At 35.2% G+C, this 26,980-nt stretch overlaps 1 protein-coding gene across 1 annotated transcript in view; it reads left to right on the top strand.

Moving 5' to 3' along the window:
• Nucleotides 1-26,980, top strand: part of CNTN5 (contactin 5) — a 433,319-nt gene that overhangs the window by 80,346 nt on the left and 325,993 nt on the right. The window contains exon 4 of the mRNA XM_077766718.1: nucleotides 20,441-20,543. Within this exon, the coding sequence (XP_077622844.1) occupies nucleotides 20,441-20,543 (103 nt within the window). The remainder of the gene's footprint in view (nucleotides 1-20,440; nucleotides 20,544-26,980) is intronic.

Here is a 26,980-nt window from a genome sequence, read left to right as displayed (position 1 = left end):
ATGTCCTATACGTATGTACACACACACACACACACACACACACACACACACACACACACTGGACTACTACTTGGCAATCAAAACAAATGAAATCTTGCCATTTGCAACAACATGAATGGAAGTAGAGCATATTATTCTAAGCAAAATAAGTCAGTCAAATGAAGACAAATATATGATTTCACTTATTTGTGGAATTTGAAAAACAAACATAACATAGGGGGAGTGAAGGAAAAATAAGATAAAAACATGGAGGCAGGTAAACCATTAGAAACTCTTAAATACAGAGAACCTAAGAGTTGCTGGAGGAGAGGTGGATGGTTGGATGAGATAAATGGGTGACAAACACTGAGGAGGGCATGTTGAGATGAGCACTGGGTGATATATGTAAGTGATGATTCACTTGGTTCTACTCCTGAAACCATTACTACACTATATGTTAACTCACTTGAATTTAAATATAGAAATGTTAAAAAACTCTTATTTCTATAGATAAAAAATTCAGATTGTTTTTATAAGTCTGTTTGAAGAGAAATTGAAATGTCTGGAATGACTGATTGTCAAAGACATCTGAGGAAACCAAATATTCATTTTATTCAGAAATCATCCAATAATTTTTTGCCCTGATATATTTATGTATTTATGCACTTATTTATTTATTTTTGTTTCAGGTTTTCAATTAAATTCTAGATAGTTAATATATAATGTAATATTGGCTTCAGGAGTACAATTTAGTGATTTATGACTTACATATAATACCCAGTGTTCATCACAGCAAGTGCCCTCCTTAATATCTATTACCCATTTAGCCCATCCACCACCCACCTCCCCTTCATCAGCCCTCAGTTTGGTCTTTATAGTTAAGACACTCTTATGGTTTGCCTCCTCCTTTTTTCTCCCTTCTCCTATATTCATCTGTTTTTTTCTTAAATTCCACATATGAGTGAAATCATATGGTATTTGTCATTTGCTGACTGTATTGTTTCCCTTAGCATAATACAGTGTAACTCCATCTGCATTGTTTTAAATTATCCAATGATTTCTTGATGTGTTTGTTTCATTCATATCAAGATGATAAGCTTCCCAGAGGGACACATAGCAAAATTAATAAAAAATTAATTAAAACCAAATAAGTTTCTATACTCTTGCAGAACTTGACATAAAGTCTTACTATTATTCAGCTTCCTTCACACACTTCATACTTGAGTAGGAGTGTTCTTGTCAAAAGCTTTCAAGTCCCCTAGGGACTATCCATAAGTTGAAAATTCTGAACAAAAAGTTCAAGCTACCAATAAATGAAGAGATGGACACAACAATTCTTCCAAGCAGGAATAAGCCAGTTCTGACACTGCTTCAATAATCACAAATATTGTACAAGACAAGTAAAAATACTTTTCTCCAGATTTCCATTTTGTTTTTGCATTATGGTCATTGTAACAAAATACCACAACCTTGGTAGTTTAAAACAACACACATTTATTCTCTTAAATTCCAGAGGTCAGAAGTTTAAAATCTGAAGATTAAAGTTTCATTTGACCTAAATCAAGTGCCTTCCTTTGAAGGCAGGGCTACCTTTCCTCTGGAGGCTCTAGAGAGAATCCTTTTCCTTCTCATTTCTAGAGCTAAATTCGTTACACTCCTTAGTTGCTGGCCTTTCCTCCATCTTCAAAGCACATCACTCTAATTTTTGCTTCTATCGTCACATTGCCTTTTCCTCTTCTGTGTTCAGATCTCTCTGTCTTCCTTTATGAGGGCTCCAGGTGACTAATTTAGGGCTGATACTAATCATCCAGAAGGATCAAGGCTAATCAAGGGTAATGTCTCCATATCAAGATCCCTAGTTTAGTCACATCTTCAAAGTCTTTTTACCATATAAAGTAACATTTAAATTTTCTAGAAATTAGAATTGGGGTGGGAGTTATTATTTTGCCTACCAGTCTTCAAAGGCATGCTATTTTTTATATCTTTCCATTGCTCATGGGATCTGTATTATTTAGTAGTAAATTAATGAAGCTGTGTATAATTTTCTTGTTGACACAATTCTTGTCTTAAAATAAACCTGTTGTTCACATATAAATTCTATTTATGACTTTGCCTGTAGCTCATTTAAAATAAATGGGTAAAGGAATGGGTGAAATAGGTAAAGATTGAGTACACTTATTTTGATGAGCACTGAGAAATGTGTAGATTGTTGAATCATTGTATTATAACCTGAAACTAATACAACACTGTATGTTAATTATACTTCAACAAAAAAAGATGCTATCAGATTTCCTGCCACCAAATATTAGGTTACCTGGATCTACACTCTTTTTACGGTTCTCTTCAATGTGACAACTGATGAATTCTCTAACAAGGACCCATCTTTCTGCATGCATTCTGAATCTATTCCCACTCACTTTCTCAAGTTAGTTCTTCAATTAATCTTCTCTCTGTTGTACTTTCCAACTCCAAGGATGGGAAAAGGACCAGGGACCACTTCGTCTGTTCTTTCTTTCCCTCTTTCTCTCTTTCCTCCATCCCTCCATCCCTTCCTTTCTTNCTATTCCCACTCACTTTCTCAAGTTAGTTCTTCAATTAATCTTCTCTCTGTTGTACTTTCCAACTCCAAGGATGGGAAAAGGACCAGGGACCACTTCGTCTGTTCTTTCTTTCCCTCTTTCTCTCTTTCCTCCATCCCTCCTCCCTTCCTTTCTTTCTCCCTTCTTTCCTTCCTTCCTTCCTTCCTTCCCTCCTCCTTCCCTCCCTTCTCTTTCTTTCTTTCTTTCTTTCTTTTTCTTCCTTCCTTCCTTCCTTCCTTCCTTCCTTCCTTCCTTCCTTCCTTCTTTCTTCTTATAAATTATCCTCTCTGTACCACTATGGAGCCATTATAGCCCTAAGGAAAGGGGTTGAGAGAATGCTGCCTTAGGAAGGATAGGAATAAGAGACTAGGAGAAGATCCCATCTGGAATGGAAGAGGAATGAGTAGCCTGGTCCTGTCCATAGTGGACTGTGGGAAGATGCTTTGCCATATCTTCTTGAAGAATTAAACCTATTATCAGAATGTGGTCATTCTCTCTATTCTTAGAAATGCATTTAATATCTTGCATGATATAATAGAACGGCATCAACTTCTTTTTTTGTTAATATTTGCATATATATTTTTTCTACAAATGTTTTTTCTATCTTTTCACTTTAAACCTTGTAAAGTTTTTCTTTGTTTTATTTTTTTTTTAATGTTTTATTTATTTCTGAGAGAGAGAGACAGCGTGAGCAGGGGAGAGTCAGAGAGAGAGGGAGACACAGAATCCGAAGCAGGATCCAGGCTCTGAGCTAGCTGTCAGCACAGAGCCTGGTGCAGGGCTGGAACCCACTAACCATGAGATCATGACCTGAGCTGAAGTTGGACGCTTAACCAACTGAGCCACCCAGGCACCCCTACTTTATTTTTAAAGACACTGCAATGTGTTGTTTTTTTTTTTTNATCATGACCTGAGCTGAAGTTGGATGCTTAACCAACTGAGCCACCCAGGCACCCTACTTTATTTTTAAAGACACTGCAATGTGTTGTTTTTTTTTTAAATTTATTTTGAGAAAGAGGGAGAAGGCGGGAGGGAAGCAGAGAGAGAGAGAGAATCCCACGCAGGCTCTGCACTGACAGCATAGAGACCGATATGGGGCTTGTACTCACAAACTGTGGGATCATGACCTGAGCTGAAATCAAGAGCTGGATGTTTAACCGACTGTGCCACCCAGGTGATCCAGTAATTTTTACTATAGAGCATGTATGAGTCAAATCACTTCTTTTTATTTTTAACATCTTACTGTCACAATTTTCCAGAGAAAAAAGGAGTATGGGTTATAAGGGAAGAGAGTTGGATAAGACTATGAAGGATAATAGAAAGGAATTTAGTATCACTTATATGTGCATGTGTGTGTGTGTATTGTGAGGACCCAAATATATATATATAGGATCAGGCAGAAAGCTTTTGAGGCAGACTTAATTATTTTGTAATCCCAGTACTGCCTCATTTTAATTACGTGACCCACCCTTTCAATCTTTGTTGCTTGATTCATATGATAGGGATTATATCTGCCTTGAGATTGTAAAGATTAGTTGGCAGTTTTTTTTTAATTCTTGGGTTTCAAGATGAATAATATAGCCTTTGATCCTCAAAGAACTCATCATTTAATAGGGAAGATAGGCAAGGGGATAGTTTTGTTAAGTAACACCACAATGTGTGAACAGTAAAATAAAGAGATATCATGAGTCAGAGGTGCAAAGAGAATAGGAGCCAGCTCCACAGGGCATCAGGAAACTACAGAGTGGAGTTGGTATTTGAGTGCAGTGTTAAGAAAAAAAAGGAGTTTGTAAATTGCCCCATTTCTGGGCTGGCATTAAAGACAGATGGAAAAACATGTAAAGGAGCAAGGAAATAAAAGTAATTAGAAAAACAGAATATGAAAAAAAAAATTTCAAGTTTTTGTCTGAGGCTGGCTCTGCATCTATGAAGAAAGCATATGTGGAGAGGAGAGGTGATTTATTTTCTCCTCCCTCTTAACCATAAGAATCCTTGCTTCTAGGATCCTGAAATCCAAAGAGCTATATTAGTACTATAGATGACTTATTATGAACTAGACATTTCTCTATGGAAAAACATCTTCGGCTTCCAAGTCTTTGGCACTGATTTACTACAGAACACATGTAATACAATTCATTCATTATATAGAATTGTGGAGAACATCATGGACTCTGGAATCAGACTTCCTGAATTCAAATTCTGCCTGTAGTGTTTAATAATCATGACTTTGGACAAGTTTTAATGTTTCTAATTTAGTTTTCTCAGAGGTAAAATGAAGAAATTACTAGACCAATTCAAAGGGTTCTAAGAATTACAATCGACATATCTAAGGGACTTGGAGATGTACCTGGTATATGGTAAACCCCAAAGAAGGACTGAGTATTATTTTCATTACTATATTATCCTTACACATCCAACAGTGATTAATGCATGACATGAAATGTAATACTAGACATCTAATTGTAATTGTATTATTTTTTAATTTTTGTCCTCTAAATACAATTCATTGTCAAGGTAGCTAACATACAGTGTATGCAGCGTGCTCTTTGTTTCAGAAGTAGATTCCCATCATTCCTCACTTACATACAATATCCAGTGCTTATCCCAAGTGCTCTCCTCAATGCCCATCTCCATGCCTCCCCCACCCCCTCATCAACCCTCATTTTGTTCTCCTTATTTAATAATCTCTTATGGTTTGCCTTCCTCTCTGTTTGAAACTATTTTTCCCCTTCTCTTCCCCCGTAGTCTTCTGTTAAGTTTCTCAAATTCCACATACGAGTAAAAACATATGATATCTGTCTTTTTCTGACTGACTTATTTCACTTAGCATAATACCCTCCAATTCCATCCACGTTGTTGCAAATGGCAAGATTTCATTCTTATTGCCAAGTAGTTTTCCACTGTATATATAAACCATATCTTCTTTATCCATTCATCAGTTGATGGACATTTGGGCTTTTTCGATAATTTGGCTACTGTTGATACCACTGCTATAAACACTGGGGTCCATGTGCCCCTATGAATCATCACTCCTGTACCCTTTGGGTAAATTTCTATATAATTGTAATTTTAGATTTAAATTTAACTCTACAACTTTAGAAACCTTATAAAGGTGATAAAAATAAAGGTTAGAGTGGGTTATAACCTACAAAAATTATTCACAAATCCAGTGACCAGCAATATAAAAAAAAACATAATACAACTAGAAATAAACCATGAGAGAGAGACTCTTGAATGCTGATTACAGACTGAGGACTGATGAGGGTGGGGAGGAGAGGAAGAGGGGAGATGGGTATGGAGGAGGGCACTTGTGGGAATGAGCACTGGGTGTTATATGGAAACCAACTTGACAATAAACTATTAAAAAAAACACCTTACAGATCATATTTGCATCTATCATTGAATTGCTTACGTCCCCAAACCATGATTTCACTAAACCAATTTAAGCCTGAGAACAAACAGATTTGTTGTGCTAGAATAAGTTGAGGTGTGATTTAAAATTTGTAACTGTCCATCAATAGATGAATGCCTAAAGAGGATGTGATATAGAGAGAGAAAAAGAGAGAGGTAGGAATATTACTCAGCCAAAGAAAAAAGAATGAAATTTTGCCATTTGCAACAACATTGATAGAGCTAGAGAGTATAATCCTAAGTAAAATAAGTCAATCAGAGAAAGACAAATACAATATGTTATCACTTGATGTGAAATTTAAGAAACAAAACAAATGAGTCAAAGGGAAAAAAGAGAGACAAAGAACCAAGAAACAGACACTTAATGATAGAGACCTGATGGTTACCGGAGGGGAGGTGGGTGAAATAGGTGGTGGGGATTAGAGAGTACCCTTATCATGATGAATAATAAAATAAACAAAAAAGTCAACAAAAAATAAAAACAAACAAATAAAAAGAAAACAAACAAACAAAAATCAGTTTTCCAAAGACTTTTCAGTGTTAGAAATTCAACATGTATATAACTAGCATGTTTGCAACAAACACTATAAGTAAAGCTCTGCTTCTGGTTCTTTTCTGGAAGCATTTACCCACACCCAAGCAAAACTAGGAAAATTTGCACAGGAAGACATCCTGTCCATTACATATTGTTTTCTGATCCACTCCCTTCTTTTATCAAGAGTGTATCTTTTAGAGTCTATTAAATGCCAGTTCCTAGTTGCTGTTGCTTTTTAATGTGAACAGTTATATTCAATAATTATATTTACTTTGTGGTCAAATTCTTTTTGTCCTTTATTTTGGCTTAATAATTGATAATATGTTCAACAAAGAAAAATAATAAGGAAATGTACTAATGTAGTCCTTTTGTTCTGGTTTGCCAAGAAAAATTCTTTTGTGAAAGACATAAAAACTCAAATACATTGTGGTTTATTCATCATCATTAACAGGCTTCAGAATTTCCACTTCATCAGTATTAAAGATCTAAGATTTTTTTTTTTAGTGACAAAGAAAGAACAGTATTACAATATATTAATGGGTTAATCATTTATAAATATTGTATCTTTCATTTATATATCTATACAAATGATATTAAAATCTGAAATTACCTATAAGGATTTGGGGGAAATTCTGGATTATGATGTTTTCCCATTCTTGAGTAATGAAAAATTCTTAAATGAATTTGAATTTTCAATGCTGTATGTATAGTTCATACTCAATAACTAGCCCTTGTCACTTGGCTTGTAGTAAATTAGGACCATTTATGTGCATAAGCCTGCAATAATCTGAGTTATATAAGTCAAAACTAAGTGTAAGGCATGGCTCTATCCACCAATACATTATCTATCTCATTAGAGACACAGGAAACGTAACCACTAAACATTATAAGAATCTAGAGGATGGAGCCATCATTGTGGGGTACTGTGGTTGTGGAAGGTAACCTTGAGGAAAGAAACTTAATCCAGCTTTCTCAATGGAGAATATTTTAATGGATATATAGGTTGATAACTTCAATATAACACAGGAATAAATAAATGCCATTTTGGAGACAGTCTAACCAGAGCAGTGGGCTTATTATGGTCAAGTGAAAGCTAATGTTGAAAAATTAGGTTTGGAGCAAATTTTGAAGGCTTTAACATGACAAAATAAGGAGTTTGAATTTTATCAATAAGGTAATGGGGAATCATTAAGTTTTTAAGAGAAGAAAATGAATGATGAAAATATTATTTTATGAAGACTAAGCTGGAGTCGTGTACAAAATGGGTTGGATGGAAAAGATACAAGAATCAAGGGCCAAATATACCAGAGATTAAGGTCAAAGATTTGAATAAAATTATATCTATGGAAAGAAACCAGAAAAGACATGAACAAGAAATCCTGGAAAGATTATGAGGAAATCCCTTGGTTTGCTCCTGAGACACTCTCAAGCTTTAAACGAGGAATAAGGAAATGTTTGTGAGAACCAGTCCAAGATAGTAAATCAAAATTTTAGTAGGAAAATGAAGTCAAGCATTCAATAGGAGACACTGTCAACCATGGAACCCACGCTCATCCAAAGAATAACATGTAGCCAGATAGAAGTTAGTCAGTTTATGCAGTGGCATTACATATACAAAACAACAAACTTCATATCCTCATTGCTAGAAACCACAATGCAGTGAGGAATATAGGGAAGTAAACATCATTAAAGTACAATGAGATATACACTAAAATAATGGTTTGAACTGTGCACTGTGAAAACAATAGAGTGAAATTAATTCTTCTAAAGATGGGGAGATGAAATTGGGGAATGATTTTAAAAGCTGAATGTTAGTTTATTAAATAGAGGGAAAAGTTAAATGAATTACAGAAAAAGACAAAAGCATGTGGTTGTAAAGTGGCATTGTTACTTTGAGAAGTGGAGAAAAGTATTGTGTGGCTACAAAGTGAGATTTGTGAGAACGGTTACTAAATACAAGACTACCTGGAGAGGAAAAGCCCAAATTAGTAAGGTCTTTCAATGCATTGCTAGAGGGTTCAAATCTTATTTTAAATCACCATTGAGTAAGCAGAGTCTTTGAAGCAGAGAGTTAGCATTAAATATATAATATTTCTTATATTTGTTGTTCTTTGTTTACTTACTTGTTTGGCTTCAGCACAATAGCTCTGGTAGTAGTAGTAGGAAGGACAAACCAACAGATTCAAGTGTTTATCTGGAATCTTGAATGGCTTCTTGGAGAAAAGACTGGAGTGACAGTATGTCACAGCTCTATTCTATTGAGTAATGAAAGCCAAATGAATATTGTATGGGAAAATGAACATTGCTTTTAGATCAGCAGTTAGCATGAGGAGTTATAAACAATTGTACAAAAAGGTAAGTGTGCTTATAACAACCTGGGAATTCAAAGGACATGTTACAAAGACATCAGAAAGACAGACTAGAGCCAGATAGGAGAATTCAGATTTGACAATGATGCTTTCAACTAGTAAGACAATTGGAATAGCTGTATATAAATAACTATAATACATGGTAGAACATAATTATTATCAAAAGAAATAAGACACCATGGTAATCCATAAATACAGGACAAAGTTTCTTGCTCGGGCTATTTTGCAGAAGTTGTTTGTTGCTGGAGTCCAGCTCCGGCCAGGTCCAGGGGTCCCTGAAGGATGGACGGTGTCAGTGAGGCAAGGGTGTGAGAGAGCCCTGAGATTCTTTCTGATCTCCAGGCAAGCATCTCTGCCCTGTTGGTTTTGGTGTCTTTATTTATTATTTATGTTATTTATTAACATGGTATCAGAAAATGGAGTTTTCACAATGGGTAGTTCTCTGTGATAAGATGTTTTGGAAACTGTACAGAAACAGGTTGTACAGAAATATTCTTGCAGAACTACCCCAATTAGAGTGAGATTGAGTAACTAAGAAAATAACAAGGTGTTCTTAGTGAAAAACAGGATAACATACACATTTTAATAACGCTAAGAGTAAGTCATAGGTTTGTAGATACTCTTATCCATCCTCATCACAGCTGCCAGTGTAAGGGAAGGTGTTTGTGGAATGTAGGCCTTAGGGAAGGGACTGCTATACATCACCAGTTAGCAAAGGTATATGTGGTAACTTATGTCCTGCCCTTATCTGTTCCTTCTCTCTAAGTTAAGCTCTTTGTCTCCAGGCAAGATTTAATTTTCCAGTTATATTCTTTATGGCACCAGAGAGTCAACCATACCTTAGCCTCTCCAAGTACATTTACCTTTGTGTCTAGTTTTTTTGTCTATGATTTCTTTAATAGCTAGGGCATGAGAGACATTTTTGGTTAGCTGATTTACATGTTGAGCTGTATGAACCTCATACAAGACTAATACAATGGTAGAAACAGAATTGTACACATAAAGGTCAATCTTTTATGAGTATGGGTCATTAGCCTGTTCATAGCTCAAGGGAAAGTATGGAGGAAAACAAGTGAGCTCAGAATGGCTCCCAACAGTTTTTGTTTTACTAGGAGGTTTTTTCTCCCTTCTCCTCTTCCTCCTCCTCCTCCTCCTCCTCCTCCTCCTCCTTCTTCTTCTTCGTCTTCGTCTTCGTCTTCGTCTTCTGTGTCTTCTCTCTCTCTCTCCCTCCCTCCCTCCTTCTTCTTCTCCTCCTCCTCCTTCTCTTCTTCCTCTTTCTCTTTGTTTTTTCTCTTTCTCCTTCCTCTCCACTTTCTCTTCTTTTTCTTCCTTTTCATTTCTTTGTCATCACCATTGCTGTCATTGTCTTCTGAGATGGAGTGTGAAGTGAAGTTTACTGATAGCAAAACTTTAGTATGCATGGGATGATACTAAGGTATTTTTAGATAAGAACACACAGCATGTGGAAGGCTCATAACCACTTACAAGTAAAGTATATTTTGAATATAGCAAGCGCTTTTGTTACATAGAATAGTCAATGCATGAAGGAGTGGAGAAAAGGTAAAGTTGAAAAGATAATTTAGGACTAGAACATTGAAGTCTTTAAGTGGAAAATGAAGAAATGTAAACATCAGTAAATAAAGAGAAAGGATCATGGCATGCTTTCAGCAGTTGCAATGAACTCTATTGCTTAATGTTTCATCCTCATAGTTTAAGGAGTTCCTCCTTTACGGATGTTACTCTGTCTGAGTAACATCCATATTTAGAGCAATGATCCATTCAACATCCTGACCACTCTGTTTCTTAACCTCCTTGTCTCCCTTGAACTTGCACTCCATCTCACCTTCACCACCTATTACAAAAGTAATAACCTGAATTTTGCGATTACCAATGATTCTGCCTTCATCAAAACCTCAATTTTTAGTAACAGCTCTCTGTCTACAGCCTCTTTTCTGTCTGTTTAGCACTTTCCACTCAAACAAGTCTTCAGCCGCTCAGGCTCCGTAATCCTTTGAGCAAGCCACCATTTCTTCCCATCACACCCTGATGTCCTCATGCACCTTTCTTTTCTAGCTTAGATTATATAGTCACTCATTATAAATATTTTCACTGTATATGCTCCATTCTGCATTTCCCCAATCTCTCCATTATACTCTACTCACTTGGCACATCTCTCTAACCCCAACTTCAGCCTTTGCCCCCATTCACTTCATGGTTGTAAATATGAAACTGACTATGGTTATAAACAGATACATAACTCTGAATACAGATTTTTACCTTAAATTTACGATCTGATGTATTTTTTCCAACAGCAAACAACATTTTACCTGTATCTATATCCATTCATGCTATCTTACCTCTTACTACAACTAGTGGACTGTTCATAGCAGTTCTGTGCACTGGATCCCATGCTCTATTATCTAAGGAAGCAGTTTCTTTCAGCATTTACCTTTTCTCTCTTTGCAAACAGTGGCAACTTTTCCTGGGGAACAACATAGAATAAGGAGGGTAAGTTGGCTTCAGAATTAGTATAGTCCTAGATTTGTAGCCCTTACATGTCATTTAATAGCTCAGTGATGTTGAACAAGTTATTTAACCTTTCAAATACTCAGTTGCCTCTTAATTAAAATGGAGATAGTCATATCTACTTTGTTGTGTTTGTAAGATTTAAATGACAATATAGTTACATACACTTACAGCACCAGGCTTACAGCAGGTATTCAAAATGTTTATTCTTTTTACGTCTAGACTCTTTAATGCACATAAAGCCCCATCATGAGACAGTGATAATTGACATTACCCCTCTGGAAAGATGTATCTTTTGAACCATATCATTCATAAAGCCTTTGAAACCCATAAGAGTTGATAAAATAAAATATGTGGTGAATTGTTTACAAAGCAAATCAGGACCTGGTATGTTTAGTATCTCAAATCTGAGAGCTAACAGCAGGAATGCTGGCATTCTCAATAAGAAGACTGAAGTGAGACAACAATCTGTTCAGATTAAAGCATAAAAATAAACTTTTAACAATAGTTAAAACAACCCATTTGTCACATTTTCTCCAAGAGTTATGCAACCAGGCAGCAGATCAAATGAGCTGGCAGAACTAATTCCTCCAAGGATATTTAAGTCCCATAACTTCTTAGTGATTACTGTATGAATAAATAGACAGCTACGGGTAAGAACCTTTTCTGGAAGGAGTAATTTCTCTGAAGAATGTTAAGGAATCTAGAAATAAAAGTTTATGTGTTTTCCTAGGTAGTTGTAAGGTACAGAAGTTCACTCTAGTGAACCTAAAAAAGAGACTTTTGTTTTCAGGAAATATATGACACGGTAAGAGAAAGGAGAGATTCAAAAAATCCAAGATTAGGGTTTGTAATATAGCCTGACTTCTTAGGGACTGGGACTTTAAGGTAGCTGAATCCTAACAGTCCTAGGGAATCTTAGTAACAGGATTATATGGCTATTTCCTTTATAGATTTCCCAATAATGCAATTCAGCACTTACACATAGCTTTTTAACTCTCCAATTGACTTAGTCTTACCTTCTGATTTGAATAGATCGTCCTTACCTTCCAGACAGTGTGTGTGTTGAAACTGCTTCCTCATAACTTAGGTTTGTCTTGTCTTACCTTTATCTTACTTCTATATTATTGCTTTTATTTACTTATAGAAAGAACTGTGAAGATAGCAACTTATGATTAATGTGCTTAATGCAGGGAAGAAAGTCCACTCTATATCTGAGGCATTTTACTTTCTCTTTTTAATGAAAAAATACACTAGTAGAAATAAATATTTGAATAAATCATATGGAAATATAGTTTCTAACCAAATGACAATTGACAAAACCCAACTTTGATTAGAGTGGAAGATTCCCACTGAATTATCTAGAAAGCTTCAAGGCATTTAATTGGATATTAATATGTAATGTTCAATTATTATGTTTTTATTTTTATTTAATTTCTTTTCAAGTCAGCATAGTACTTTGCCCATTATTACTGGGCCAAGTCAAACAGCTTTCTGAGAAGGGTCTTCGGCTATAGAAATGAGGACCCAAGTTCATTCAAAAGTTGATCTCTTATTACACTCATAGGTTTTGGTGGCATCTCATAAGAATAAAATTACTAAAATTTTTAGCAGGTACCATTTTTGTTTTCATATTTGAAAGGCACACACAGAAAGACATACACATGCACAAAGTCAAAGAAAACTTAGAAAATTATGTATAAGAGTTTTAGATTAGACTTATGTTTTTGGTTATGCAGATATATTTACAGAAAAGTTTCTGGAATTGTATTTGTAAATAAACATTTATAAAAATAGGAAACACACTGGGGCACCTGGGCGGATTAGTTGTTTAAACTTCTGACTTGATTTTGGCGCAGGTCATGAACTCACCGTTGTGAGGTCAAGCCCCCTATCAGGTCAAGCATGCAAACTGCTTATGATTCTCCTCTCTCTCTCTCTCTCTCTGCTCCTCCCCTGCTCATGCTCTCTCTCTGTCTCAAAATAAAATAAATAAACATTAAAAAATAGCAAACATCCTTAATTTCCTAAACATGGAGAACTTTTTTTAATAAAAGGAAAACTTTTTAACATAGTTAATATTCAACCCTTGTTAAACTTTTCAAATTTGCTCTATCTGGACTATTGTTTTAATGCTAGAGAGCTTATTGTTTTATGTAGAAAAAAATGTATAGTTGCTTTCTTTAGACTTTACTTTTGTAAGTTATTTTTCCAAGTTATTGATGCACATGGGTTGAGCCTTCAGATTATGGTGGAGAGAAATGCATATATTTCTCTAAATCACAGTGTCAAGAAAAGGAGAAGGAAAATATGTCTTAAAATTCAGTAATCAGTGGAAAGCAATTATAGTATGAGGCAGCCCGTTGATCAATTTTTTCTTGGTGCTTGGGAAACAGAACAAAATCTATTGGTCTCTCTGATTTTCAGAATATATGTAATAGTGATGAAAAATATCTTCTAATAATAAACCCTTCTAGGTCTTCTCAACCTCCTTAGATAAATACTATTCATAATGGTAGATTTATTTGAAGATAACACAAATCATTTATTTCCTTCTGTCAAGAGATTCATCAGTCTCCTTATTTACATAACAATGATTCATCTTGAGAAACAAAAATTCAGGTAATATATATCTTTTGAAGAGAGAAAACAATATGTTGTCTATTTAGGATTGTGAAATTGTTTCTTATCAGCTAGGACTCATTTTGGAATTGAAAAGATGACATCTGGACACTTTTCTAAATGATTAACATTTTCAAAGATCATAACTTTTAATTTATTTGAATACAGTAAGTAAAGAGGAACACATGAATGTGGAACATATATTCCTTAACATACCTCTAGATTTCTAAATCATCTATAGTATTAACATTCTCATTGCACATAAGAAACTTGACCCAGAGAGGGTCTGTGATTACCTCAATGTTTTAATAGAGCCAGAACTGGGGTTGGGATTTACATCACTAATCTACAAATAACAAGTTGATATTCAATATGTTCCAAAAAGATGAGTACACTGATGTGTGTCACACATAGCACAATGTCTATAGACACTGTGTGAAATATTTAGTCATTTCCTTTCTTTCCATCTCATCTTTGTCATTATCACTATTATTTATTGGTGTTGATGTTGCTGTTGTTGTTTATTTGGACTTTTATTTCCTTTCCAGGGCACTTACATAGCATAATACTTATATACTTATGTTCAAATTGCTAAAGACACTTAAAAAAAGATATTTACAAATGAAACATCTATTGAAACTCAAACACTATTAAAACACAGACTCTGTAGACCCACGTTCAAAGATTATTTATCACTAGCCTTGGAGTTGAAACATGTACAATGAAATTTTCGTACGTTTTCCAGATTTTTTTGGATGTCATTGGTTCTCTATATGCAACACACTTAAAGAAACAGTTTTAAATTACATTTCACTTATGGGAAAACACCCTAACTCTTTTCAAATAATTGGAATAAATAAGAAAATCAACAACCATGAAGACATAGAAGGAAAATAATGTTCTCTCAGCTGGAAGACCTTTGTAATTTGGGGTCGTCTTCTAATGACATGTAATTCTAATAGGGCAGCCTACTATCAAAGAAATGAAATGTATGGGGAAAGAGATGAAGACACAGTATAGTGTCTCCTGAGAGAAAAAAGCAAATAAATAAGTGAAAAAAAATAAAATGAAATAAAAATAAAGAAACTACCTTGAATAAAAAGATCAGGCAAATATTTTGATATTTAACTAGGTATCTTATAGGACTGTTTCTCTTTCCTTTTATCATCAAACCGTACCCACCAAAAGAAATTACAAGCTAAGCCTAACATATGACTTGAAATAATAAAAACTGAGGTTGAAATAAACCAAATATCCATGGCAGACAGTCAATGATTGATGTAGTACATGTGGTTATGCCTGAATGGCTGTGACTGAAATACCTCAACAGAGTGATGTCAAGTAAATAGCTGTTAAAGACCTAAGGTCAGAAAATTCCTATTTTTGCTGTTCTGCCAACAGCATTCTATAGGACCTTCGGCCAATTACCTGACCTCTTTGACTCTTAACTCTCTCATCATTAAAAAAAAAGAGGGTAAATTACATATGCTAACATAGACTTTAGCTCTAACATAATTATCCCATGAAATGTAGGGCAAAACATAATTGCTGAATGTAATCAATTGTTAAAGAGCAAGACATATCTAAAGAGCTTTCTTATCTGTCCTTGTATCTTCACCATAAGAGTAAAATTAGAAAGAACCAGTTATATCTTATAGTGCAACTCAAATTAGATAATGTAATTTGAAGCTTCTCATTCAAACGTTTCAATTTTATATTTCATATCTAGTTGAGATATTAGCAAATATTTTGGGCCCTGGAGTGAGGCTTAACAATGTCTTTGGCCACATGGGATAATTTGAGAAACAGCAGAAGGCCCTACCTGGACAAAATCACTTCCCAACTACTCCAAAGACAGGAGTTATTCGGACTCTCTGAGTCATTCTTAAGGATTAAAGCTATAAAAGAATGTCTTCTTTGCAGTTCACAAATATTATGTGAAAAAGAAGAGAGATAATACATGGGTTTAGCTCCTATAAGCCAATAATGTCACCAATACTTTGATATTATTCAGAGGCAAATTCAGGTATTGAAGAGCCTGAAATGTGGTACAATTATGGAGCCCACTTTAATAAAAATTATAACAAAAGTTTTAGTATAAAAATGGATTTTAAAGGGAATTTTTATATATGATGTGGAAAAAAAAACTGATTACTACAGCTTTGGAGATTCAGGCTTCTTTTTTTTTTTTTTAGAGTTTTTAAAACAGTTTACTAAAAATAATCATGTAGAAATATTCTCTAATTTCAGCCTCGATTTCATTGCCCCCCACCACCACACTTTGCATTCCTTTCTGGAGGCCGGCTCCCACAGGTCCAGGGGTCCCTGAAGGATGGACGGTGTTGGCAAGGGAGGGATGAGAGAGCCACTAGAATCTTTCTGGTCACCAGGCAGGCATCTCTGTTCTGGATGGGGAAGTCCCAATTGTTTGATGGAACAAAACATAAAAATCGAGCTATTTGTTGAGGACATACCTTTACCCCTTTTTTCGTTAGCATGTCCCATAATATGTCTATAAAGAGTCTCCTTTCCTTAGACTCTTTATGGCCCATAACTTCTCGAAAACAGTTCTTTGCTTATCCACCAACTAACCCTACTTATCTTATGCAGGGGGTTCTGAGGTACCCTATGGTGGAATCTTTACCGTCCTGACTAATGAAATGAGAAAGGCATAGTTTAAAGAGATTACCTTCAGGTCCCTGTTCCGGGCGTCACTTGCTGGAGGCCAGCTCCAGCAGGTCCAGGGGTCCCTGAAGGATGGACGGTGTCAGCGAGGGAGGGATGAGAGCCACAAGAATCTTTCTGGTCACCAGGCAGGCATCTCTGCTCTGACTGGGGCTCAATTTATTTTATAATTAAGTGTTTGGGGGACGGCACAGAAGTGGCCTTCTGACAATTTCCTTAGACAATGATTTCTGATGACAAACTTCTTTGATATGTAAGAATTTCCCAGAACATAGATTTGTAGAAGACTCCTGCATAACCTTTATCAATAGTGATTGAGGTAGGGGATTTAGATGCTTATCCTATGGGGAAGGAAGATATCTTTAGCATACAAGACAATAAATAGGGTGAGGTTAGGGGTGCCTGGGTGGCTCAGTTGGTTAAGCGTCCGGCTTCCATTCAGGTCATGATCTCATGGTTAGTGGGTTCGAGATCCATGTCAGGCTCTGTGCTGACAGCCAGCTCAGAGCCTGGAGTCTCTTTCAGATTCTGTATCTCCCACTCTCTCTGACCCTCCCCTGCTCATGCCGTCTCTCTCTCTCTCTCTCTCTGTCTCTCAGAAATAAATAAAACATTAAAAAAATTTTAAAAATGGTGAAGTTAGTTCTTTGTGAGCAGGGGTCAATAGCTTGTTTGCTTAAGGGGAAGTATTAAGAAAAACAGGACTTTCAGGAAACACAATGTTTGCTCCCATAATCACAAAAGGAGAAGTCCCTCAATAGGTTCCTTCACAGGGTGCAATCAGCATATTCAAGGCCAGAATAAGTCACTCCTAATACTGATCAACAAAGATGTCTTGGGGGTCGGTGCTCCAAGCAGAAACAATTGGCTGGGGGTGCATATCGGTCATTATCTGAGTGGCAAGAGTCCATGCAACTTACCTTAACCTCATAGGGAGTTCTTTCTCAATCTATGAGCTCAGAAATGGCTCCCAACAATTCCTCAGCAATTGCTAGTACTCACAGGGACCCATGTGAGTAAGGGTATTAAGTTTAATAAGCATCATGAGAAACCATGTATTACCAAATAATCAAATTAACAGGTAGACATAGAACAAGAATAATACAGAATCAATGTTAAGGGTGGATAGGGAGAACACAGGCTAAATTTAGGGACTGCTTCAGGCGGGCCAAAGGTAGACACTGAACAGGATGCTTGGGAGTCCTCTTATGGGAGCTTACAAGTAAGAAGGCCTTGAAGATAAGCTTCTGATTGAATACACTCAGCCAGGGATCACTAGCAGGTCAAATCATGCTATTCAGAAGGACATAGGAAAAAAAGATGTGAGGAAATAAAAGAAGTTGGAAAGTATTATAGAAGGTGGTAGGAGAATAGGATAGAAAAGAAGTAGAAGAGGAAACAGTATTGAGAAAGAGATAGAGAAGAAGTGCTTAAACATTCATTTTGATAAAACGAGACTAATCACTAAATTCACTTGCTATACATAAGGCTCTTGGTTCAGTGAACACTGGACTAGAAAGCAATCAAAGGAATCAAGCTATTTAAGTAAGACATTGCATTAATGGTAATTCTCTTTTCTTCCTTCAGTTTATAGATTAGAAAAATGAGACCCAAAAGTCACTGACCTATCAGAGATGGAACAGTCTAAATCATTAGCAGAGCCATGTCCAGAAGCCAATCTTTTTGGTGCAAATATCAGTGATATTTTGTCTATGATCAGTTTGCAAAAAGCTAGCAAAAAAAAAAAAAAAAGCAAACGTAATCTTGACCTCAGTGAATTTAAACAGTTTCCATCTAAAGTGGGCCACTTTCTTCCTTCAAGGCCCATATCAAATTAACAATAGATAGAAGAATGATAGATGATTAATAATAGACAGGTGATGAGGAGGAGGAGGAGGAGGATAGATAGATAAGTAACAAATACATAAAAATTTTCTTTGCCAAAATTAACCTTTCCTCCCTTTGTACATCCAGTGCATCTTGCCTTTATATCTTCTATCACTTTTCTTACTCTGTCTAGTTTTCTTCTGTCTTGTCCTTTCTCATCTCACACACATACACAGGGGATTACACCCAGCACTATCTATACATGCACATGGACCTAGGTGTGCACACATGTGCATAAACACAAACATCCCCAAACACACATAAGCTGCTCAGCAAAAAAAAATTATAACTGTCTTCTCTGTGCTGCTTTATATACAAGTGTCTCCTAAAATTTGAGGTAGGAAAGTAGCTCTTTGGCTGATTGAGAGCACTAGCACAGGAATTCACCAGGCCTCAGCTAAGTTTTTGGTTAGGTGAACATTCTAACCAATCTCATAGCTTCAACTGCCACCTCTAAATGATGACATTAAATGTCTATCACTTGTCCAGAACACTCATTCCAAGCTTCATTCTCATTGTGTTCTCTTGTCAGATTCTTTCTTCTGAATATCCGTCAGGTATCAAACTCAGTAATCCTAAAATGAAAGTCATCAGCTCTTCCACTGTAGCTATGTTCTTCCTTTCATTCACATCACCCAGCCCCAAAGCTGAAAGCCTTCATGTCATTATTGAAGAGACCCACACCCTTATCTCCAGCACGTCCCTCAAAGTGTGCTGAGCTCAATTTTTTGTTTTTTGTCTAGTGCCTCTTCTTCGCTCTCTCTCTCTCTCTCTCTCACACACACACACACACACACTGTAATTCAAGTGTGGACCTTTATTCCTTCTTTCTTACATTATTGAAATAATGTTATTGATGTACTGGTCTCTGCTCCAGTTTCAATATATACATCTCAGCAAAATACCAGTCCCCTATTCAAACCCAAGTGGTCCAAATTATATACAGATTAAAGTCTGAATGTGTTACTTTGATCATCAAAGCCCTCTACTTTTTGTACTTCATATATATTTCCAATTTGCCCAGTATCATTTCTCTTCATATACAAAACATGCCAGAAAAACTGACATTCCTACTTCTGGTGGTTTTCCATCATTTTGTCTTTATTCTTACAGTTTCATTTGCTTTCTCTCCTATCTTTTCTCTACTTATTGAAATCCTAACTATTCTTATAAGTGCTTCAAATATACATAATAGTTTAAGGATATCTTGCTCATGGCACTCATCACTTCTTATCTTGATTTAAAATCATTTTTATTTATAACTCTTCTTCCATACTTGAGTATATGTTGTTTCATTCTCTAAGAATACACTTGCTAAGCACTGGGGGCACAGTCTATTGCTTATTTATCTTTATAATGACCACAATGTCTAACAAAATGCTTGTATGTGATAGATATTCAATAAATATATGTCAGTGGCTAGCATAGCTGCCTTCCAATAAATATATGTTGATTTAATGAATAAGCATTTATATGTCAATGATAAAGAAAGCTTTTACTTATTTAGAAAAAAACACAATTATTTATCATGGGAAATATTCATAGTTATTTATTTCCCCTGGAATATAATCAGTAACTAAATTGGCTGTGTTGATTAACATTTCCAATAATTATTATTTGAAATGGTATTGAATATACATGATATCCAATCCTTAAAGGAAGACTAGGATTTCAGACTGAGTCAAAGTGTATTCTTAGTTCTTCTTACTTCAATGCATCAAAAATTTAGCAGTCATCAAACAGACATTAACAACCAAACCACAGTGCTTTTCAATGTAACATTTCCAGAACTGGAAGGAAATTGGTGACATTCATTTTATGCTTAAAGAATGCTCTTTATTTCCCAGGTGTGATGGGAGAGTATGAGCCGAAAATTGAGGTCCATTTTCCTTTCATGGTTACAGCTGCTAAGGGAACAACTGTTAAGATGGAATGTTTTGCACTTGGCAAGTAAGTACATATTCTTCCATATTTAGATACAATTGTTTATTAAAATGTGATATATCTTATTTTTGGATCACTTATTTTCTGAGATTTCATTTTCCCGGAAGCTCCTTGGTAGCTATTCATTAAAACAAACAAACAAACAAACAAACAATAGGCAAACACTTAAAAAAAGAAACAGGCAGATGGGAATTGATGAAGTAACCAATTATAATTATCTTTCTAGTGATTTCTATGAACAGTAATGTATATAGTTTTTCTATTTTAACATAAAGGAAACTTCTCTATGTAAAAAAGAAGAGCTTCATGTCTCTTTGCCCATATGTCTTAAATTTCCAATGTCATTCTTAAATATCATTCAACAATGATATACATAAAACATGGATAAAAAGATAAGGTGTTATCTGCTGTTCATGCATAGGATATAGATTCTGATAAGATATAATGAGACAACAGTATAAAAATCATAATGATAATAGTTATAGTGAGCCAATTGATTACTTTCGTATTCTCTGAAAGAATGATACCATGATAGCACCAGCTGTCATGTACAGCATGCAATCATCCCCCAAATGAGAAAGATGATTTATATCACACTATAATGACTGCTAGAGTTAATGATTCTATTTCTGAGGGTTTAAATCCTATGATATATATAATCACTTGTCAATGATGTTTATAAAGGAGTATTGAGCATAGAGGCAGGAGTGAGATTTTGATTATATTTGATTAGAACATTATGATTTATTTTAAAGAGTGTTGTTTGGTTTTTTTCTTAGGGTGGTAAGACCTCAGGGTCCTTTCTAGACTCTATAATTATAATTTGCATAAATGCATCTCTATCAGAGTTACTAATCATTTAACTTCAGTTGTGGTGAGCTAGCTCCCAAAACATAGCTATAAAGCACTTGGAGATAAACCATGCTATATAAATTTGCTTAAAGTAGGTTTAGAGTATGGATGAGAAAAATATTAGTAAATATGAAAAATTCAGCTAATAAGAAGAGGTTTAAGGAATGAACATAGTGAAAATCATGTTTTTTTTAAAATTTAAAATGGTTTGAAATAACATACACACATGTATTTCTATTTAAATCTAAGTAAAAGCATTATAATAATAGACTAAAAACAAAATAAATTGTCATGTGGTCCATTTTTAAGCAAAATATGCCTATAAGTGAAAATATATTTTAAGAACTTAAAATTCATCTAGGAGGAATTTGGGCTGATATCTGAGAAAGGTTTCCAAACCTAAGGATATTAGTTAAATGCACATGATTAAATCAACCTGAAAAGTTCTTGGTTTTTACTATTGACCCATACTGAGGTGTCAAGTATGCCTGAAAGTGTCCTGAGTAATCAGCATGATTCTGATAAATATAAAAATAATATGTTTTGGCTTAATGCCAAAGGTTTTAGTGTATCTTGCAGTTAAATAATTCTTTTTTATTCCTGCAGTTAAATAATTCTCTTTTTTCCTGCAGTTAAGTAATTCTTAAATGCCATAATTTGCATTAAAACTACAAACAAAGGAAGGTCATATTGTAAAACAAATTACAGAAATGGATTTATAGAGAAAAAAAACAATTTGGGGTATTTCCCCAGGCAGGCTTATTTAATAAGTTAGATGTGCTTGCTTTGGAATTCTTAAAATATGTTTAGTAAATTGATCCTTAAAGTCCCTTTCATTCTAGGTGGAATCCAACAGTGAAATTGTTATTTTTATACTTTATTTTCTTCATCTTTTCCACTCCTATGTTACTTCTTCTCTCCATCTCCCCCCAACATAAGTAAACAAAAGGGAAGATAAAGACACACAGCCTGTCAAGAACGTCTGTTGCTCACTTGATATCCTTTCTATGAAGTGTCATAATTATGAAAAAAAAGCATGCTATGAAGAGATCTACCTGTACCTAAAGATTAACCTACCATGAATGAAAGTAAACCAAATTTAAAAGTAACATCTCTACATGTGTTAATTCTTTTAAAACACTTTTTTAATGTTAATTTTGGAAACACTTTTTTTTTAAACATGTTTATTTATTTTTTTTTTTTTTGAGAGAGAGAGAGAGAGATGGCCTAAGCAGGGGTGAGGGGCAGAGAGGGAACAGAGGGCTCCCTGCTGACAGGAGAGAGCCTAATGTTAAGCTCAAACCCAGAAACCTTGAGCCACCCAGGCACCCCACATATTTTAAATCTTTTAGAGTACATAATCATATGATATGGATCCTTATTGCATCCCACCATAATCCCAGCAATTTCAAATTAATACCTGAGCATCTACTCAGCTTTCACAGCCCACTAGAGCTTAGCATCTTAACAAGAACATGATTCTCTGTTGGATTTTTGCCTGTCCAAGAACTTTATTATCTATCACTAGATACTGATCAGGACATTGCCACTCAAGCTGATATCCCCTCTCAGTCTGTTCACATAGTGTTTTAGCCAAATTTTCCTCAAGGGGCATTAGAACCAAATTCTGGCCTATAGGATACCAAGTTCTTTGTTATCTCTTGGCCTTTACACTAGCTGTTCCCTCTATAGGAAACACTCTTCCCAGTTCTTTCCATGTTAGCTCCCACTTATCCTCTGGCCTCAACTTAAATATCACCCTCTAAAGAGGAAAGTTGATTACTTTATGTAACTGGCACTCATTATTCTCTATCTAAATATTTGGGATATTTTTCATCATAATCCTACACCATAATGTAACAGTCTTACATTATTTACATATGAGTTTCTCTAATTTCGCCACTGGGTCAGTCAGAAATCTAAGTGGAAACAGGATCCAACTCATATGGTTCAAAAGAGTTTACTAAAGGCACAAGTTGAGTATCTATGAGCAAGTTTAAAGGAACCAAAATAAGAAACGGAGGCATTTGTAGACTAGTGATAATAAGAAGTCATTCCCACCCTTAAGCCAGAATGAACAAGGAGTAGGAGATAATAATGTCACCAAAACCAGAAAGAGCTGGAGATATGGAGTGGGCTCTGGTTCCCAAAGCAACTATAGACACTGTAGCCATGAAGAAATGCATTAAAAGAACACAGCTGAGGAAAGGATCAGGAAATTCATACCCTTATTTCTTTTTCTTCATGCTGCCTCATCTCCTCTGATGACTCCCATGACTAAAGGCAACCAGAAGCCTGTTTGCAAGCCTAGAGGATACTGCTGGCAGTACACAAAGCAAGGAAGAGAATCTGGGGGAAGAGGAAGATGACAGATAAGGGAGGCAAACAGAATAAGTTTTAGACTCCATGAGGGCAGGAGTCATGATTACATTCTTTACTCATTCCTAGTGACTACCACAGTGCTTAGCACATAATAGCACTCAGGAAATATTTGTTGAAGGAATGAATAAACTCAGAAAGATTGTGTCTACTTAATACAATTCAGCTCTTTATTAGTAAAAAATAATAAATAATAAACAGCTTTTTATGCATAAAACCTTTTGACAAACTCTCAATCTTCCCCCAAAATCCACCTACATTCACTCCACACCTCTACCTCTTGCCCTCTCATCTTTTCCCATTTATGTTCACATTTACACTTATATTTTTGTCCCCACTTTTTCCTGCTCATTCTTACCTCACTCCATCAGTATCTCTCTTAGGCCCACACTTTCTCTGTCTCATTTTATTTTATTTTCAAAGCTTATTATCATGTCCAAATCATACTTACTATTTTTTAAAAAATGATCTCAAAATCTTTCTTTTATATATTAATTCTTAGGAAGAGTTTGGTTGTTTCATTTGAGGGATAGAATAAGGTTAAGAATGAGGGAGATTTATCAAAGAAGACAATCTAGAAAGGCTATTGACTGCGTGATTCCAACTATATGACATTCTGGAGAAGGTAAAACTATGGAGACAGTAAAAAATATCAGTATTGCCAGAGTTAGGGGAAAAAAGGAATGACTAGATGAAGCACAGAGGACTTTTGGGGTAATAAACCTATTCTGTGTGATACTATAATGTTGGATACATGTCATTATGTATTTGTCAAAACCCATAAGATAAACCAAGAGTGAACCCTAATGTACATTATCATCTTTGTTTGATAATAATTTGTCATTAGAGCTTCATTAACTGTAATGCTTGTACCACTTTGATGAGGGGTGTTGATAGTAGCAGAGGCTGTTGGGTATATGGAACAGCAAGTATATTGTAACTCTCTGTACTTTCTGCTCCATTATGCTGTGAACCTAAACTGCACTTAAAAAGTAAAGTTTATTTTTAAAAAATAATTTAAAAATAAATTATAAAATAAATAAATACCAGGATGAAGGACATAATAAAATATATATGTCACATATTTGATGCAATAATGGCTTGAAGGACAAACAAGATCACAAGCAAAAATTTTACTGTTCTTACCTCTGCCTCCTCTCACCCTTACTGGAGCAACCCATGCTTCCTACCAGAAATCACCATTTTTATCATGCCATTCATTAAATTCAATGCTTTCCTAGATACTCCTCTCTCAAGGAAAAATAATTAGTTCATTAATGCAAAGGAGCCAAAACGCAAGAGGTATATACTTGCGTACCTCATTTGGTAAAACCACAGGGACTAAAGTACCTTGAAAGGACCTAAAACTGAGTATAAGTCTGAAGGTTGTAAGAAATAACTATGTGCCAGATACTGTACTAATTTCCAAGGATTTCCATAGTCCCAGTTCTCATTCTATCATCATACATTTAGCTAGACTTAGCATCAGACTATTTGGAGTCCAGTCTGTCATTACATAAGCAACAATATACATCTTGGCCAAAGTGTCTTCCCACAGGCAATTTTTATCTTTAGAGGGTTATATTGCCCATTGGTTTTGTTCCAGCTTTAAACTGAGACTTAAAGACAATAAAGACAGATTCCACCTCTTGAATTTTCTCTGACCCATGACATCATCTCATGAATATCATAAGCTATACTGGGAATTTCTTTGATTGTTAAAAAACTTTCAAAACATGTCAGAATACTGTTCCATGGCTCACAAACTACATTTTTATTCACCTTGAAAAGTAAGTACATTTATTTCTATGTAACCTGTTTATAAAGGTATTCAGTTCTTATAAGTCAGAGGATGTAAATTAATGAAGCCATAGTTTCACAGATCATTTAAAAATATATAAGCTGATATTTTTAAGTATTTTTAAAGAAAAACAGCAGAATAAAAATGATTTTAGGTTATTGAATTTCACTATCTCATAGCATCACACAAGTTCACCAATCTGCCTAATTTGAAGTTAAATACAAAGTCAATAGGAAAGCAATAAGCTGCAAGTTTTCTTCTAATGAAATCTCTATTTAAATCTGCATTTAGCAAATATCAAATGGTTTCTCTATATGCTGCTGCAACAGAATACAACATGGGAATAAGTAATACTTGTAGAAATCTTCCTACAAATAGAATTATACAACATTGAGTACAGAACACATGGGTGAAGTGACTGACACACTCTGTTTAGTATTGGTCAATTCTGCAAAGATAGAATTTCTCCAGAAAAATGGGAAATGCTTAAAAAAGATCCATAGGGAAACAAAGGTATGTAAAGGCCTGGGAAATACTGAGAAGTTAAAAAAAAAAAGATGGGATTTAATTAGTTTGGAAACAAAAAGGCTTTTTCAGACATATGGAACAATATTATCAGGAGATTGCTCATAAACTGCTCTACAGTTTCAACAAGTTTGGGAGGGCTTGAAATTCCAACAGTTGGGGATTAAACTGGCAGAATTAGATTGGGTCTAACACAGAAGTTTGTGTCAAAAAATAGTTGTTACATGGAAAATGGTTATCAACAGAAGCAGTAGAAACTCTCCCCACATTGCTGGAAGAGTATACTATCCATTTGTCTTCTAATAATCTGGATGGAATGTTTCCTGAAAAGAAAGAAATGGTCTGGGTCAGACTTGGAAATGAATATTGTAAAATAAACATTCTCTTTTGCTGCCTACTCCTCGAGGAGAAGTCTATAGTCAGGCAGGCTTAATTAGCTGCCTTTGTTAACTACATTATTACATAATATTTTAAAGTAGCATATGCAGGAAGTAGAAATGGAGAGTGTTGCCTTTTCTTGATCAGCATTCAGCTCAGAGATGTTAGTTAGGTGAAAAGGGGTGTTGTTTATATTTCCCAGCTCTGCTTTAAACACTGAACACAATACTCTTGAAAGGAAATGAGAGATAAGAGATCAAAAGACAACGCAAGTAAAAAATCCCATAGATCCCTAGTTAATACTTCATTTCAGTGGTAATTTTGCGGAAATCTGGTCTGGATCACTGGCAGAAGAACCAAGTGGTGCTCAGAGATCTTGGAAGAGAGGAGGTTTATTTTACACCGGTGGGCTCAGAGATCATTTTCCAGAGGTCTGAGCCCAGAACAAAGGTGGTCGTTTGCTTATAAAGTTAAAAGAAGCCCACCCATACCAGCAGAGGTGTTTAAA

Source organism: Crocuta crocuta, unplaced genomic scaffold (assembly GCF_008692635.1).
Source record: "Crocuta crocuta isolate KB4526 unplaced genomic scaffold, BGI_CrCroc_1.0 scaffold105, whole genome shotgun sequence".
Lineage (NCBI taxonomy): Eukaryota > Metazoa > Chordata > Mammalia > Carnivora > Hyaenidae > Crocuta > Crocuta crocuta.
This window is presented reverse-complemented; position numbering and strand designations above follow the sequence as displayed.